The sequence below is a fragment of the Aplysia californica genome, unplaced genomic scaffold (assembly GCF_000002075.1).
Source record: "Aplysia californica isolate F4 #8 unplaced genomic scaffold, AplCal3.0 scaffold00027, whole genome shotgun sequence".
Lineage (NCBI taxonomy): Eukaryota > Metazoa > Mollusca > Gastropoda > Aplysiida > Aplysiidae > Aplysia > Aplysia californica.
This window is the reverse complement of record NW_004797297.1, coordinates 794,408-813,384: the sequence shown is the minus strand read 5'-3', so window position 1 is coordinate 813,384 and position 18,977 is coordinate 794,408. Positions and strand designations below refer to the sequence as shown.

Sequence of the window (18,977 nt, the reverse complement as noted above, 5' to 3'; positions counted from 1 at the left end):
CACACACACACACACACACACATACACACACTTTCAAACACATAACAGCATATTATCCCATACTTGCAAAATACAAGTGCATAGCCCAGCTTCCACATATGTTCTCTGGATTGACCCCAACTTATACTCATACTATCCATCATCATCATTGCTTTTCTCTCCCAGGATCAGGGTATAGGTCACGAACAAACACTTTTCACCTTTCCCTATCCTGGGCTAGCCTCTTGAAGTCATTCTATGTCTTCCCATTTTTCAATACTTCAATTTCTGTAACTCTTCTCCTTGTTCCACGTGGTCTTCCCATTGATCTTTTACCATGCGGATTCCAATCCAACACTTTTCTTGTTATGCAGCTGCCTGACTTCCTGAGAGTGTGTCCAATCCATCACCAGTGCCTTCTTCCCACCATACTAATACAACTCAATGATAAAATGCACATCACATGATGAACATAAGATTACTGTAAATTTATAAGAAAGGCTAACAATCCAAATGGCATTTCATGACGTATGTTTTTAATTTAATTTTAAATATTTGCCACCGACTCTGTATCCCTCAAATATTGTGGTTAAGCACAATTTGGCTTTATTATTAATACAGTCTTTGTGGAAATGGACAGGAGCCTTGTAGGTAATTCTAGCTGTTGTTGGAAGCCCATGGAGTTTTCTTGAAATAGGGATGAAAAGAGCATTATGCTTCTTTTTTATACACAATTCTTGCAGCTTGATATGTTAGCAAATATATCTAACTATGATAGTTAATGGTACCCGGTACTTCTGCTTTTGGTAGATGTGTCAATTTTTAAAATCCTCTTTTTTCCTGTGTCTTCTTCCTCTTTCACAGCAGAAAATATAGGTTGCCGTCGAGAGTATGATTTTATTCTACTTCTTTCTTGTGTTGTTTTTGTCTTTATCTGTCTCTGGAAAAATGCAGCTCCTTACATTATCACACCGTATTCACTACCTCTGCAACAGCAAGAGTAAAAATATATTTTGTTTTTCAGCCTATGCCTTACCATGACATTCATTTTTTTACATATTCATGACTCAGAAAAGCATTTCCTTTCCAGGTGTTCACATCGACACTGACCCCTCTGGTGGGCGTTGGGATCGTCAGTGTAGAGCGGATGTACCCTATGACCCTAGGCTCCAACATCGGCACAACAGTTACAAGTATCCTGGCGGCCATGTCTACCAAAGGCAACCATATGTCACAGGCCCTGCAAATCGCACTCTGCCACCTGTTCTTCAACATCTCAGCAGTCCTCATCTTTTACCCCATACCATTCATGAGATTTCCAATTGCCCTGGCCAAAATTCTCGGCCACGTCACTTCAAAGTATCGCTGGTTTGCTGGGTTTTATCTCCTCATGATGTTTATCATCCTTCCAGGTGCGGTGTTTGGTCTTTCCTACGCTGGCTGGATTTATCTGGCTTGTATTGGGGGTCCACTCTTTTTCGTGTTTCTGATAACTGTCGTTATAAATGTCCTCCAGGTGAAGAGACCACACTGGCTACCACTAAAACTTCGCAACTGGGACTTTTTACCGCTATGTTGCCACTCATGTCGTCCAATAGATAGTGTCGTCACATGTAGCTGTATAAACAAAAAGTGTTCAAATCCTGATGACGAAAATGACAGTGATGAAGATGATAATGATGATGAGGATGATAATGATATGGGTGAATTCAAGGAAAGTAGACTGGAAAAAGGTCTGGCCGGCAATATAAGACACAATGGGGATGATGGAGAAGTTAGAACTATTTCAATGAAATCAGCTTTTTAGTTTAAGGCAGTCACTGTAATGAACAATTTCAAAGGTGTTCACTGTTTTTACTATTCATGGAAAGGTTTCATGACTGTTTGAGGAGTTTTTATAAGATTCAAACATCAACCCATGCAAAACAAACAAAATTCTCATCATTCTTAGAAAATCACAGGAAAACATTTTTTATAACCCTCGAAAAGTTCCTCTATGCCCAGGGCTTGTGGAGATCAATGACTAAACCTCCAAGACAATCCTATTCACTTTTAAAAGGGCATTCGAATTCAAATTCAACGATGGAAAACAAAACAGATAGCATATTACAGATAATGAAGATAGTGCAGTGGAGTCCCAAACATGGTTAATCCAAAAACAGTGATATATTGACAGAAAATAAAATTCCTAATTTATTTCTTTTGGTTAAGTAACTTCTACAAACTGAGAAACTTGTTAAAACCTGAAGAAAGTCAAGTATTCTCTGATAATAATTTCAGTTTAAGCAAAGTCCACTATTTTAACACCTTTGCTTAATTAACCACATAATTTTGCTTCATCTTTAAGTTCATGGTAAGAAATTCTGTCCCATGTGTTGCTCTAAGGACTCTCTATTCTTTAAAATACTTTTTTTTTTTAAACACTAAAATGAAGTCACCAAAATAAACTTTTCTTGAATTTTTAACACTTTGACTCTTTGCATGGTGGAGAAACTAGCCATTGTATAATGCCCACATACATCTACCTAAAGGTACCTTATCACAAGTTATAGATACTATCATGCCGATACAGTGTGACTTTGGGGCATTTTTTGCTATGGGGTTTACATTTGATGCACATATGCCGTGGAGGTTGGGTTTTACTTCAATGACTGTTTCCCCTTCTGCTTTTGTTGTAACTGTGTTCATATATTATGATCTGATAAACTGGAAATAGCAAGATGTATCAAATAAGATGTTTGGAGGATAGTTTACTCCTGCAAAGGTTAAACAGATTTTCCGGTATAATTAATAAATACACACATAAAGAGGGCCTTGATACATGTGGTGATTATGTTGAAAATGCTCCCTTACTGTAAAGCTGTACTACTCAAGTAAGTAAATTGTTAATGAGATAATATTCCGACGGAAATGAAAATACAGATGAAGGAAAAGAGAGAAAGAGAGAGAGAGAGGAAGAGAGAAGGAGAGATGTGAGTACAGAACAACTGCAATAGAAAGAAAGAAAAGAGTGAAGTACCAAACCCCGAGAGGACTGAATGTGATCAGTGAAAATTTAGTTGGTTTCATATTATTGAACGTGTCTGTCAAAATGAGTGTTATGAAATTTCAATGGCAAATTATGGAATGGGGTATTTTTTATTTTGTCATAAAAATCAACTTTATTTTTGTGTGTTTGTGAGTGTGCATCATGTGTATGCGTGTGTGTCTGTGTGTGTGTGTGTATGAATCTGACTATGATGGAGTGTGTGTAGCCTACATGTGACAGCATGAGAGTCATGGATAGAAAGAAGGAGAAAGTTGAAGAGTCTTATCTTTCTTTTTTGTATTGTATATTATAATGAATTTTTTTTAATGTAACATACTAGCTGCCTACGTGCCTTTAGCATAACAATCCAGAACTTAGGGAGTAGACCATCTTGTTTGTATTTTTATCACTGCCACTAAAGTCCAGACTGATTGACGACAGTCTAGCTGTGACTAAAATTTTGCAATATATCCACTAAATGCAAATTAAAATTGTACAAAAGAATAAATTCTACTTTATTGATCCCCTTGGGAAGCTTGTTTTACTGTGTCGTACACAAATACACAATTGTTTAGCACATAAAAGCATGAATAAAACACAATGTCACAGACTGGCAATCTAGACACCACTGTTGGTCGCCACTATGCAGCACCCTGATTTTGAGGTCGGGTTATCATAGTCTACCTCAAGGACATACCCCAGTGAACGCACAACTATATCGAAATCTACAGTTCTAAAGCTGAAAATCATCAAAAATTTGGGTCCATCATGTTCTTAGATATAATGAATGTACCTCGCAACCGTAAGGTCGTGGGTTCGAATCCCGTCAGGGGCCCGACGTTTTGTCCTTGGGAAAGGCACTTTACACGAATTTTCCCCACTTCACCCAGGTGGGAATGGGTACCCGGCTATAGACAGCGAAAGATCTTGTCAGTTTGTTAGTGTTTGAGCGCTTAATCAGCTGCTTGCACTGTATGCTTCCCGGGAAGCTGAGAATGTTTCGGAGCGTTCTATGGTCTGCTGGGGTAATAATATAGTGTAAAGCGCATAGAGCCTGCTGTTGAGCGGGGATATGCGCTATACAAATGCTATTTATTATTATTATTATTATTACCTTTGTTTAAATTTTGAGATCTGAAGATCTATGCTTTCATCTAAAAAGTGACACTAAGGTGTGAACTGAAGTATACATGAACAGTTTGACGACAAAAATAATAATAATAATAATAATAATAATAATAATAATAATAATAATAATAATAATAATAATAGATAGCATTTGTATAGCGCATATCCCCGCTCAACAGCAGGCTCTATGCGCTTTACACTATATTATTACCCCAGCAGACCATAGAACACTCCGAAACATTCTCAGCTTCCCGGGAAGCATACAGTGCGAGCAGCCGATTAAGCGCTCAAACACTAACAAACTGACAAGATCTTTCGCTGTCTATATCTGGGTACCCATTCCCACCTGGGTGAAGTGAGGAGAATTCGTGTAAAGTGCCTTTCCCAAGGACACAACGTCGGACCCTTGACGGGATTCGAACCCACGACCTTACGGTTGCGAGTCCGGGAGCCTAACCACTAGGCCACCGACGCCACAAAAGGCAACAAACACCATTTTTTAAAGTTAGGTCAAAGCTAGGACCGTCGTATCTAGAAAGGTGAGGCATATTCCAGGGTCAACTTCTTTTTTTCTCAAACCTCCATTTTCCTCTAAAGAACTGCAGTAAGATATATGCTTTTTTTTACAAAGTGTGACAAAAAGTGGTCAACCTTATTCACAAAGCACAACATACTGTCTACTTGCCAATTAAGTTCCTTCCTGAAGCCATGTGACTTCGCTTGAGATCGACAAAAGTTTGCTGGTGTGTCTCTCCGTTTCTAATTATTGTAAGTGATATAATAATGCATTAATGTTTCTCATGTTTAAAAGTTGCCCCTATATGATGAACTTGAAGCATATAGGTAGCTTATTATTTTTTTAAATCTGAGCAAAGTTGAGAAGCTGCTATTCAAAGAAAAAAAAACAGACAGTGTACGTTGCTCAAGTTATTCAGTAAATGGATGAAGAACAAAGTTTTCCTTTTTTTTTTTACCAGAAAAATGGATAGGCCCTATGTTGTATTTTGGCGTAAAACTACACACACACTCACACACACACACACACGCGCTTTCACACACGCTTTCACTCACTCACACACACACACACACACACACACACACACACACACACACACACACACACACACACACTCACACACATTGTTGCCATCGTGATAAGATTGGATAAGTACAAAATTTTAGATATTGCTTTTTTTCACGAAACGTTTTCTTCAAAGCAAGTGTCCTATTATGTTGAATAAAAATTAATATTGAAATAAATTACCAAGAGTAGACTTTTTCAACAGAATGAAAATCAGATAGCTCAAAGCTGTCCTTTTAATAAATCAGTTTATTTCTTTCTCCTGATAAATTTACCTGATGTCACTTATCCGATGTTATCACAATGTCGAAGACACATAAAATAGAATTTTACATAATTTAGTCAATATGAGTCTAGGTACACGCACTATTTTGCTGTAAGAGGCTTAAACAACTCTCCCTGTAAAATTGTCCTACTTATGATTGTGCTTGATTATTATCCTGGATTATTCATTAATATCATGACTTTTACAACCAAAGAAAAACAATATTTCACCAATCATTCAACTATAGTTCTCATTTGCACTGTTGGTATATCAAATTAACGTTGCCATAGATTGCAATACTAAAGTTTTGATTTCTCCTCAGATCTTTCTGTCTGCACAGAGAGCAGCTAGATTGTTACCCATGAGGTGTGATCCTTTAGTATGTGGCTTATGAAGCTAAGATAATTCCTAAGTCTTGCTTTTGAATTACGCTATTCATTCCTAAACAAAGTAGAATAATGATATTTCACTATAATTGTTATCCATTGCATGCTTCTCATTTACGTGTATGTTATGGCTCATTTTCTTCAATAATATTTTATGTACATAAATGATTCTTTTGAAAATATTGTTATTACACATGTCTATCTTTATTTGCTTTTTCATTCCTTCACCATGGTACAAATAATGGAGGGATCATTTACTGGTGAAACAAAAAATTTATTGTCATTCTTTTCTTTTGTGAAAATGAGAACTTCGTCTGGTCTTAGAAAAACTTACCATACCAAAATGAAGTGAATGAAAATATCTCTTGTAATTATCTCACATCATAAAGACTGTTTTAGTGATTTGAACGTTTCTTTGTATTTATCATTTCAACCAACTTTAGTTCTTTCAACAGTGAATTATGCTATAGATTGAGTGGCTGTTATGTTGGATTCCACAACCAAACAAGTACACGATATAGCAAAGGAGTCTGACTCTACCCAGAGGAAGACACACAGACACTGAGCCATGGTTCTGGGCCTTATTCACCAGCTATTGAGTGATGGAGATGTGTTGCAGGTATAACAGGTCTGGGATTAAGCTTAATTTCAAATCATATTTTTATCAAAGAGAAAAAAAAGAAAGAGAACAAAAACATTTCTGACCGTGTGACAAAAGTTGGATTAAAATAGCTTGTTGTACAGAATGCATACCCAAATAGTTATCAAACTTGGTCATATCACGTAATACGTAGTGTACTACAACTCACTGCCACTGATTTCTGCTGTACAGAGCCCTACTGTTAACCCCTTCGTGAGAATGGGTCGGTTCGTGCTTCAGTGAACACAGCCTAGGATCCCCAGGGTCCCAGAGGAGCGTTAGTGTAGTTTAACTATACATGCATACGGTTTTACTACACACACCCACCTCATGTAGCGATCCAACTTGCACTGACTCGTCGCAACTCTCTGCGCTGCGCCTCGACCGCTACTCACGCAGTCTTCAAAAGTCCGTGGCTCACGCCTCGGCCTGTCCTTGGTTTCTTCAATGTCAACCGTACTCGACTACTTTCCCGAGAATCACACAGCTAACCACACGCCCCCGTGATCTCAAGATCAAACAAAACAAAATTTAGTTCTTCAACGTGCGAACAGGACATGGTTCAACGCTATCTACACTTTGTACACTTGATTACTTCATTTACTGAGTTTCATAGTCCACCAACCAACCGGGGGTTTTCCTGACTCGATCAGGATACCGCCTGGGAGGGGGTTCACCTGCACCTTCGTTTCTCGTCAGGGTTTGCAAGGTTTGCTGTTCACCGCCACCTCCCTCACGATGACTACAAAACTTAGCCATATGTGGTCCACCACATCGATAACAAGAACCTTTAAATGCCCTCACACGTTGACTGTGGCTTCCCATTTCGTTTGCCATGGCTCCGCCTGCCGCCGCAACGCTGACCATTCCAGTCTTACTTGCTGTAAGGATTCTAGCTCTTGCTATGACCTTGTTATTTAGGTATGTGATCAATCGGGCCACAGCTTGTTCACTTTCAACTTTTTTTTTAAAAAGCATTTTCAGACACTGTGTATAGGATGCAAAGTAAATGTTGAACTACAGAACCACAAAACTTTTTAGAGTATTATGCAACAAAAAACAAAAGAATTTCTAGTGTGTGTTGATACCTTACCCTCCACTCCACATGTCTCAAGGTTTTTCCGCTTCCACCTTCTTCACTTTCCCTTTCTCAGTATATTAAAAACATTGGAAACGTCTTAAACTTAAACCCACATTAATTAACACATTTAGATGACATAAGAAGCCAAATGCTTGTGCATCCATCTGTTAATACAGACGCTGTATGGAATATATCTCAGTAGACCAACTGATTTTACTAAAATATCTTGATACCTAATAAACACGAAGTACGATAATTGTTTTCAGAAAGCTTGACTGACTGATTTAGATTCGGAGTGAGTTGCTTCACACAAACATAAGATGTACATTTAGTCTAATAAAAGCAAAGCATTTGACTCCGTCAAAGTAAAAAAAGAAAAAGGAAAGAGAGAAGCCAGAATTGACAAGCCAAAATTTAAGAATGAACTACATCAGATTAATGTATATCCCTACATATAGAGGGTTATTTGCCAAGTGGCCAAACAGCCAAACTTAGACTCGAATCTGAAGTTTCCTTGAAAAAGATACTTTTATTTACACTAATTTTCCTCACTTCACCCAAATGGGAAAGGGTACCCCGTTGAGACAGTGAAAGGTTTTGTATAAAGCCATGCAAGCTATGTTGGTTTCTGAAGGACAGTAAAATAACAACTTCCACTGATGCTTCCCAGAAAGATACAAATAAAACTGTAAGCAAATAATCCCTCCTTTAATTTAAAGTAGAGATAGTATGCCCAAAACAAATGCAATCTATTAGTAGTAAGAAAAGTATAATTAGGCCTACTATAACTGCACACACAACTGAAACATTTCACCATTGGAAAGCACTGGAATGGCCAGACATCCATTTTCTACTTTTCCTGTGGATTTTTTTTTTTAGAATGGGGATTCTTCATTTTTTTTTTCCTGATCACTTCTCCTTCTTGAATGCAGGAATCCTTTTAAACCCAAACTGGTGGAGAGCATAGGACATGATGAGAACAGACAAATAAATACAAAAACTTGTTTAACTGTTCATCATGAAATTTTTAATGTACCCGAATAAAAGCTTACAATATCATGTAAAGTAAAAAGAAAGAGGAAAATATTTAATGGAGAAGCAATAAAAATGTTATAAAAAGCACCAAAACGAGCCTTCAGGAATGCATTCTATTTCAATCCATGTGCAGATTCTCAAAATCCTTTCACTTCACAGTAAAAAAGGAATGTATCGATCCTCCTCTGATGAACCACTGTCAGATGTTATTCTGGTCCATTTTATTTTTCATTTTCAATATCAATGCCTCTAGCGTATAACAAGGCATATGTCTTCAAATGTCAACCCCCTCCCTTTTCTCCACCCCACATCCATAGTCCAACATGTAACTGACATTAAATTTATGTTTCATGTTACAGCAAAAATAAGGACACCAAAATGCCAGAAAGTTCATATTTAGAACGAAACTGCTGCTCAATCTTTGACTCATAAACAACAAGGTTACAGAACCAAAAAAAATGTACAGTAGCATGATAAGCCAAAAATAGTTAATACATGTATATGGAATATAAATTGTATAACAGAGGCTGAGATTTCAAAAGAAAGCTTATTTACCATAACAATGCTTTAGTTTGTTGAGGTAATAAGTGAGACGATAAAATAAATATCCAAATACCAGATCACTAAAGTTAATGAGTTGAACATAAAAGAGATTAAAAATCTGTGTTGCCAACTCCACACTCCAAGAGCTTTCATCACAAGTGACAATCTGCCCTTGTGTCAGTGACCAAGTACAACATTATTGTGTAGTACAAATTGGGGTAATGTGTCTCTATTTTAGACTATAAAGCTTACGTACCAACAACAGTCCAAGTTTTAACACCAACTTTTTACATTAATCTATTGCTCGGAACCTCACTTCAAGTAGCCCTACAGACAAGCTAGCGTGCCTTCTATCTGCACATGAAGTCATTCGAGTCAAGTTCCCTGAGCAAATGGTCCTGGCTAAAACGGGTGTAGCCTTCATGTTCCCTTCCCAGAGGCAGCAAAAGACAACGACTCAAGCTCCACAATAGGCTTTAACGCACATAGAAAAAAAAAACTGGGAAAAATGGTTTTAAATAAAACTAATGCTTATTACGAGATCTTATAAGAGGTAACTTGGTAAAAACCTGTGATATCAATTTCAGTCTAACTATGAATGATTCTAGTGAAAGCCCATGGACACATGTATCAGAAAAATACAAAAGTTGACAAAGAAAGAGACAATCACCTATGCCATCATGCTATACTTTTCTTCGAATTCCCTTGGGATATCTTAATTGAAAAACTTTCCAAATGTAAAATTAGATTAGAACATAAGAATTTACAAAAATGAAAGAAGAACATGAGAAGCTTTATGGAATGACGGCAAACAAACACAATCTACAATTGGGGTTTTACATCTCTTTCAGAACATGTTAGTCTCGCATCACGGGTTTTGAATGACTGAACAAGACAAAGCTTGCACAATCCTCCACCAAGCCTAGGTTCAGAAACAGATGTGAACCCAATTTAGGTCAAAAAGGAAACAGAACAACCCACAACCTAATGACACATAACATGTAAAGGGTAATCTGAAAAAACAGACAGATGTCTATATGAATTAAGTAACATCAAACATTGAACAACCTCGCACATGAGTCATATGAGACTGGACAGAAAGATTTTCTTTGGAATAATCAAAAGTCATTATGAGCACAGAGTATGGCATTTTTGGCAACATATATTTAAACAATTTTCACTTAATGGAACGCAGAACTTTATGATCAATGAGGAAAAAGAGTGCAGTTCAATTCATCATGATAACACAGAGGAATTGTGTAGATAGTTATTCGTCTGTCTCACACATGTGGGAAAAAAAATTAAAAGTCGGCAACTAGAGATAAAGTTCCAATTAAAATGTAAACATTGCACTAGACTGCCAGCCTCTCTAAAAGTTAGAAATATAAAAATTAAGAGTTTTCCTCATAAGTAAAATATTTCACTGCAGTTGCTAAGATACAGTTCATTGCAAAATAAGATAAAAAGTCATGCTCTTGTATGAACATAGTGTCTAGGTTATGTATCATTACTTCAGTTTCTCCAAATATTTTGCGTCAATTGCTCAAAATCACAAAAACGTCTTAGAGCACAAAATGAAGACATAGATGCTAGTGGCATTATCTGAGGCAAATATTGACAAAAACTTCTCAAGAATTCTAAAAACATGAATCTGCTAGGTAAAAAGTACATTAAGCTTCCTTTTAGAATTTAAAACCTATATAGGGACTTCTTCATTTTAATAGTAATATAAACAGTAATGAAACAGTGTTCATCAATGATTTATTTATAGAGAGCTGAAACAATGTTTATTGTTGTAAAAAAGCCTTGGTTCTCTCAATTACAAGCTCAAGTCAGTCCATATTCGCCATGCTTTCTTCTGACGTCTTTCTTTTCCAGCTTCTGAACTCTTCTTTTCTCTCTCCCTCCCCCCCCCCCCCCCCCGACCCGCAGGCTTTTTCTTTGTCAACGGCGAAGTTATTTTCCCTACGAAAAATACAAATTTTGAATTCTTATCTCTCAATACCGCAAAAGTAGGAAATCCTTTATATTCAATACCATTTTAAAACAATTACTTTATCCTGCAAATGGCATTAAAAGCGTAAGGAAAACTTAATTCAAAAGAACTTTACATGGGATGGCAATAATAAAAATTTACAATATCAATACTGCAAAAAGCATATATAAAACTTGAAATTCAATAGTGACTAGTCAATGGATGAAAACAAGCAAAGTTTTTGTACACATGTAGCAAAATATTTAAAACAAAAGAATCAAAGATATAAATATCATGAAGGAATACACCAACGTGACAAACAAAACTGAAATGAACACAGTGGATAAATATCACAACCAGTATTGCACTCAACCTAAAATCAAAAACATTCTAGGAAACCAACAAGGAGAAAAAAAGACTTTAAAATTTTAACACATTAAAGTGCACGATTATTGAGCTAAAATATTTTAAAATATATAAAAAGCATTTTAAAAAAAAGAAAACTACTTTCCTGTCCCACTCTACTGAACAAAACAGGGTTTATTTAGAAACATTTTGACTACAACACTCTAGTCACTAAATATAAATATTATTATGAATACCTTCGATGCCTGTCAGGTAAGGGATGATTCTACGATTTACATGTAGATAAAACAGCCATGCATGTAAAATCAACTGCACTGTGAGATAAAGATCTTCCACTCAGCAACTCCCCTAGCTCTGGCAACGGTACAAAAAGAAGAAAAGGACTAGCAACAAAAGACAACAGTTCAATACAGAAGATTGCACATTTTCAGACCTGCCACTCTATGAAACCCACAGAATTCTACACTTATAGAAGCGGAACTCCCTCTTCGCGATCGCCGATTCGCTGTGAGGAATTGAAACTAAAACATGGCGGCCAGTTGAGGGCACCTTTGGCTGCGCCGCACAGCGAGGCTTCGCGTTGCTATGCACGCTGATGCTAGTGGTAGGGCTTGGAAGACACCTTACATTAAGTTACATCAGTATTTTAAAACTTTCTTCGAAGAGGAAATATAGTGAAATAGTCTAGTACATTTTTACTGCCAACAATATGTCATAATTGGCAATGTTACAATGTTTTTGTATCTGTATTGTTGGTTTGTTGTTGTTTTTTTAATGATGGGATGGGATGGGATCTAGATCTAGATAGATCTAGATCTCTAGATCTACTACTAGATCTAGATCTACTAAAGATCTTCACAATCACAATACACTTGATAATAACACTAATTATGAACATTAACTCTGTTGGAAAAGTATCTAGATATAGTCTTGATTAGTACTAGATCTACGATTGGAGAATGTGTCGGTTGCACATAAAATACATAGATTTCTAGGCCTATTGTACATGCTGCCAAAAACACAAAAATGCAGAAAAGGCCTCTAAATATTGTTTTACACATAAAAGCCAATAATGCAAAACAAAGTAAACAAGAGTGGAACTGGCATATGTTTCCTGAATATATGTTCAAAGTCATTTTCTGTGTGTTGGGAGTGTGATTTCTAATGCATGAATGAGAGGCTCATTCAGATGTGATAATGAAGAAACTTGTGTCTACAGTCACAACAGAAAGAGTTCCATGGCGAGTGATCACTGGTCAAGGATTTCAGAGCTGTGTGCATTTTGAGAAAAATGTATCCCCATACTCTGGATCACATGTAGAGGGGATGGGCTTGTCCCCCTGTAATCCCCGCACACAGTAAACAAACACATATTTTGGAACACGAACAAGAAAAAATAAGTGGTCTGTTGTTACGGATCAAATTGAAGTCCTGTTTCAATTCGATTAATTGATAAAAGTGCGTATCGCAATGCGTTGGACACCCCTGCCCTATAGACCTATATGCTATTTAATAAATACATTCGTCAGACCTGGAATCTTTAATGCCCGCACACAGTAAACAAACACACATTTTTGAACACGTATAAGAAAAAATAAGTGTTGTCTTGTTACGGATCAAATCGAAGTCCTGTTACAATTCAATTAATTGATAAAAGCGCGTATCGCAAGGCATTGGCTAACCCAGCACTATTACGCTATTTTATAAATACATTCGTCAGATCTGGAATCTTTAATCTTTAATTTTTAATCCCCGCACACAGTAAACAAACACACATTCATGAACACGTATAAAAAATAAGTGGCCTCTTGTTACGGATCAAATTGAAGTCTTGTTACAATTCGATCAATTGATAAAAGTGCATATCGCAATGCGTTGGACACCCCTGCCTTATAGGCCTATATGCTATTTAATAAATACATTCGTCAGACCTGGAATCTTTAATGCCCGCACACAGTAAACAAACACACATTTTTAAACACGTATAAGAACAAATAAGTGTTGTCTTGTTACGGATCAAATCGAAGTCCTGTTACAAATCAATTAATTGATAAAAGCAAGTATCGCAAGGCATCGGCTAACCCAGCACTATTACGCTATTTTATAAATACATTCGTCAGATCTGGAATCTTTAATCTTTAATTTTTAATCCCCGCACACAGTAAACAAACACACATTCATGAACACGTATAAAAAAATAAGTGGTCTCTTGTTACGGATCAAATTGAAGTCTTGTTACAATTCGATCAATTGATAATAGTGCGCATTGCAATGCATTGGCTAACTCAGCATTATACCCTATTTAATAATACATTCGTCAGATTTGGAATCTTAAATTATAATCATAATTATATGTGCCGCGCGTGGGAAGTGAAAGTGAAAGGAATTGAAAATGCTTTCAAAAACAAAAACATAATTAAAGTAGGACTACATGTGCTTATAAAGGCTCAAAAAGGTGTATGGATGCGGAAATTAATGTTTCGGATGAAAATAATACGCTATCTTCACTACTGTAGCATGCGGTCAAAAATTTGATGCGCAACTTATTATCAAATATCTAGGCTACTGAACTATCAAACACCTAGATCTAGATTCTCCTACTTTTACACAATGACTTAGATCTATATCAATTCGTCTTAACCGATGAGTATTTTTTTCAAACATTTGTACACATCTATAGGTTCTATATTATTCTAGAAATTTCTTTAAAGAAAATTCTTTAATAAATACTAGCCCAATATAAAAAAAAAAAATCCCAGTCAATGGTTTCTACAGATTTTTAAAAAGTTTATAGCTGGAGCTAAATCTCTTTTAAAAGCAAGTCCGTCCTTTTTTCTACTTCTGCTGGCGACATAAAGTTAATTATTGAACGCATGTTTTGAGAACATTAATAAGATCTAGTGAAAAAATATGTTCAGTGTAAAACAAATTTCTTGTAATAAGTTTTACTACTAAAAAACTACGTAGGCCATATGCGTATGCAAAATGTGCGTGGGAAGCTAGAAGTGCTATGAATTTTTTTCAGTTCTGTAGATCTTATATATATCTATATAAACTCTGTATGTCTGCTTTTTCTGTTGTTGCACTTCAAAACACAACAATTTAAAACCTTAATTCCAATCTCTAGTTGCACAGTGAATTCTGTAACTCAAAATTACAAACTGGACAGTAAATGTTCCACTTTTCACTCGTTTGTAAAAGCCGCTCTTGCTTTAAAAGCTATAGGGTTACTTCCGAAAACGATAAATAGTGCCCTCACGACGCCATTGTTTTCGGTCTTCAATTCCTCACAGGTCACGTGGTACAGTTCCCGTTCTATAAGTGTAGAATTCTGTGATGAAACCTCAAAATCAGGATCACAGGGGGAAAAAATCGGGATTTGGTGAAAAAAATCGGGATCAGCAGCAAATCACCAAGACGACTGCCAAAGTTTACTTAAAATTTTTCCAGGGGTGTCCATAAATTACTTGGTCTATATGCCCTCTGTGTGTCTTTGTTTGTTTGCGTGCGCGCGCGCGTTTGTGTGTGTCTGTGTGCGTTATTATTTTTTGTAAATCCTGAAGCATCACGTCAAGCACTCCTAGTCCAAGTGTCTATACCCCCCACCCCAACCAATAAGTCCCGAAATACATGAACTTAAGTTGACCCCGCCAACGGACGGTCCCCGACACGCAGAACTCACACGGCGATGTCATGTCACGTGATGCAAACGCGTGATTGAAACAATTTTATTAACATGTCCGACTAATTGCGCGTTCACACAAAACTCTCAGATGAGCGACAGTCGTTCTACTTCTAATACTCTAGGATAACGACGACGGCCGACCGACCAATTGTACCGACAAATCTCTTATCCCTCATAATGCGTTCAGACTAAAGCAACGACAACGGCCGTATGTTAGTCTTGTCAGCGCGGTTACATGTAGTTGTGTAAGGGTTAGAAAGACAGTCGCTCGTCCGGGTGTTTGGTGTGAACGCGCAGTTACCAGACCTCGGACAAGGCTTGTTTTGAAAGTAGCAGTGGAACTATGAATATTATCGATTATTTGTATGTCCCAAATTGAAAAAGTTACCAGGCTATCACCGGAGAATTCTGAGTGCGGGCAAAGATCACACACAACTTGGGGCGAGTCAACTACTAAATGTGGTATCGATATTTCGGGAAATAATGCTCCGAGTTCCTACAGACAAAAAGTTCAACGGGTGCTTCCCGCGATAAAGGAGAACGCAGAGTAAGTTTTTAGAAAAATCCGGCACAACAGGAGACTGGGACAAAAAATCGGGATACACGCGATGGAAATCGGGAAAATCGGGATGCTTCAGATTTGGGCCAAAAAATCGGGATATCCCGACTAAATCGGGATGAGTGGCAGGTCTGCATTTTACAACTGCAAATGAGATGATGCAGGAAATGTTATTCAAATCAAAATGCATTTTGTGTTGCGTTATTTCACAGAAGTATTCACATAAACAAGGTCTTGGGCTCCAAATTTACTTTCAGTGACTAATTCTATATTTGTGAAAATGCAACTGGGGAAAAAGCACAAGGTGAAAATCTCCATAACAAAAAATGATTAAGTTAAAAAAACAACATAAAAAAGCTATTTTGTGCAGATACGGCACTGTGCATCCTACACTATACAACCCCTCAGAATAAAAGACTGACCCTTATTCAATATACTTCGACAACAATAAAGAGGAAAAATGCTACGGTATTGGAAGACAAGAAGCAATTTCAACCTGGGAGTAATCGTTAGCAGTGACAACAAGTGACTGTGGCCCCCAACCACTTTGACCCCGTGCCATCTGGCTGATAAAGGAATAGACAGCAGACGCAAGGGGAATATGGTACTTTCATAAGGAATCTGACATCAAATCTGAATCAAACAAAAATATTGCAATGCATTTGTACTAATTGACTCCAAAAAAAAAAAAATGTCACTTTGAATTATAGCCTTAAATGAAGTTTTAATATTTGCTTTGAGCTATTAATTGAAATACTACACGAGCCTCATCCCGAAAAGTGCGCGTAGTAGACCGTAAGAAAAGGCTTAGAAACTGCTAGAAGATATGCATATCACAGAATACACTTCTCTTTAAAATTGAAATAGTACGAAAAGAAGCCATTTCAAAATGAAGACCGTTTGTTCTGTTCCTCGCAATCTTTTCTACAAATACACATTATAAAAATGGATTTGAGTATTTTTAGCATTTAAACACACACACATATTTGGGTATCTGCATGTTGTCCTGAATGGGAGGATGCAATATTTTTTTTTCAAATGATGCAAATACATGTGTTTTACCATAGCAGAGCCATCTGAAGGGAAATGACATCCATTTTAACCTATACTGCCTACATTTTTAATCATATTAGCAAATGGAAAAAGAATCAAAACAGTGATAAGGACCAGAAATCAAAAGGGGGCTGTAAACATCCTTGAGAGAAAAGAATTATGCTAATTACAAGACACAAAATGATGTAAGGTTCACAAGCCATATCATTCATATCACAGAGAATGCTGATATTCACTGTGTAAAATATTGAACAGGGAATGGTGTACCTTTCGCTTTTAATGCTAACCACAAAGCAAAGCCAGAATGCCAGGTATTCTAAAAAGTTAGAGGGAACACATATTAAAAATTGTTCAATTGGTCATTTGATTCAAAGAAAAGTACAGTTGAACCTGTGTACAACGAAATCACAAGGGAGCCTGAAAAAAAAAAATCCGGCATAGCATTTTCTGTCTTAGACAAGGAAATTTACAGGGAGATGGAGGGGGGTTTCAGAGGCTAAGTACGTGGGATCAAGAGTCACTTGTCCAGTCGGCAAGCAGCGGTAAAAATTTCTCATCTCTCACATGCTACCCTCTCCGATACTGGCATGTGCCAGTCCTTATTAACCATTGCCACTAGAGCTTACATTTCATAGGACCACTGTTTGACGTATGATTAAAAACAGAACCTTTTGAACATCTTTGCTTCCACCCTGAGCACCACCCATCACTGTAATATTATATAGAAACAACCAATGCCACCCTTTCCGTGCATGTAGCAACGATTCAAGGTGCTCTTTTCTCTGCTGGTCGTACGACCAGAGAAGCAGGCATAGGTCAAACAAATTTCCTACATCTGGCCTGTGGCTACACATGAAAGCTTTCAGGCTGGAGTATCACTCAAGCACTTTCACAGGCACTGGTGAGATTTCACACCCACACCACACTGACCATCTGCACCACTACGGTCTCACATAGAAGTGGCAACATCTATCCCTACATTGCACCCCTACTCCCATTCTTTGCCTGGCGGTATGGCCCACAGGTTCAAGGTGATAGTTTTGTTTCAAATCAGGGCTGAGAAGGCAAAGCATTTTCCATCTTAGACCAGCAAAAACCCTCCAAAATGAAGGAATTTCTCTTTCCGTTTCTGCATGAGACGAGTCTCCATATTTAAAGGTAGGCCTAATATATTAAGGGGGGAGCGAGGAGATTTTGTTATGACAAGTTTCCGTCCTACACAAGTTACCCTTAAGGCAATTTCAACTGTTTTGATAATGGTCATTAAGTGTTAATTTAAAAAATCAAGAAGGCTTGACAAAACAGCAGGATGGTGATGAAATAGGACCTACAAAAGCCATTATCCAACTGCTCACTCACAAGGAGAAAAGATGATTGAGAACCATCAGGATATTGCAGTCCCATTTCTAAAGGAAAATTTCCATTACATTTACAGCAAAGGATGGCTCTTCAGCAACAGAAAATAAACAAAATCAAAGGTTTGTTTTTTTTCAACATTGCAACTCAATACCACGATATATCATAATACCAAGGAAGCTGCGATTAAAAACATCCCAAACAAAAACAACCAAGGCAAAACAAAACAGAAAATTGTTTACAGGATGGGCGACATACATATATTTATAATATACATACAAAACTAATAGATCTAAAATCTTTCTTAGCCATATAATCTTTGACTAACCAAACACTAAGATGTTTTTTATCCGAGAAAAATGCCTCACATTTTCAGACAACATTGATATGCCATTATGTCAACAAACATCATATGTAAAGCCAATAGGACAGGCAATGTGACAAGAATAGACAAAGACTATAACGTTGATGCTGTTGTTGTTACACAATATTTGCCAGACAATCATACCACTTACTCTCTGATCATAAACAACTGTCTCAACTCATGAAACATCATTTACAGCCAAGTTAAAAATCAAGTGACATTACAGAGAGGAATAAAAGTAATTTTTCACAAGGATATTAGCATTTGTATTACATGTTGTACGGCCAAAAAAACGCTCATAATTCCATTGAGCATCCCACTCCTTAATAACTAAACGTGAAAATATTTGTGCCTGGGAAAGAAGCACAACTGTTAAAAGGAAACAGCACCAAAGAAGTCATGAAATACTGATGTTCTCCTGAATTCAACTCTGCATCATTCCGTTTCTTTCAT

At 37.0% G+C, this 18,977-nt stretch overlaps 1 protein-coding gene across 1 annotated transcript in view; it reads left to right on the top strand.

Moving 5' to 3' along the window:
• Positions 1-3,533, top strand: part of LOC101863719 (sodium-dependent phosphate transport protein 2B) — a gene marked incomplete in the record, with an annotated part of 43,050 nt that extends 39,517 nt beyond the window's left edge. Inside the window, 1 exon segment of the mRNA XM_013090089.2 lies at positions 1,070-3,533. Within this exon segment, the coding sequence (XP_012945543.1) occupies positions 1,070-1,786 (717 nt within the window).
• Positions 3,534-18,977: the final 15,444 nt, after the last annotated feature.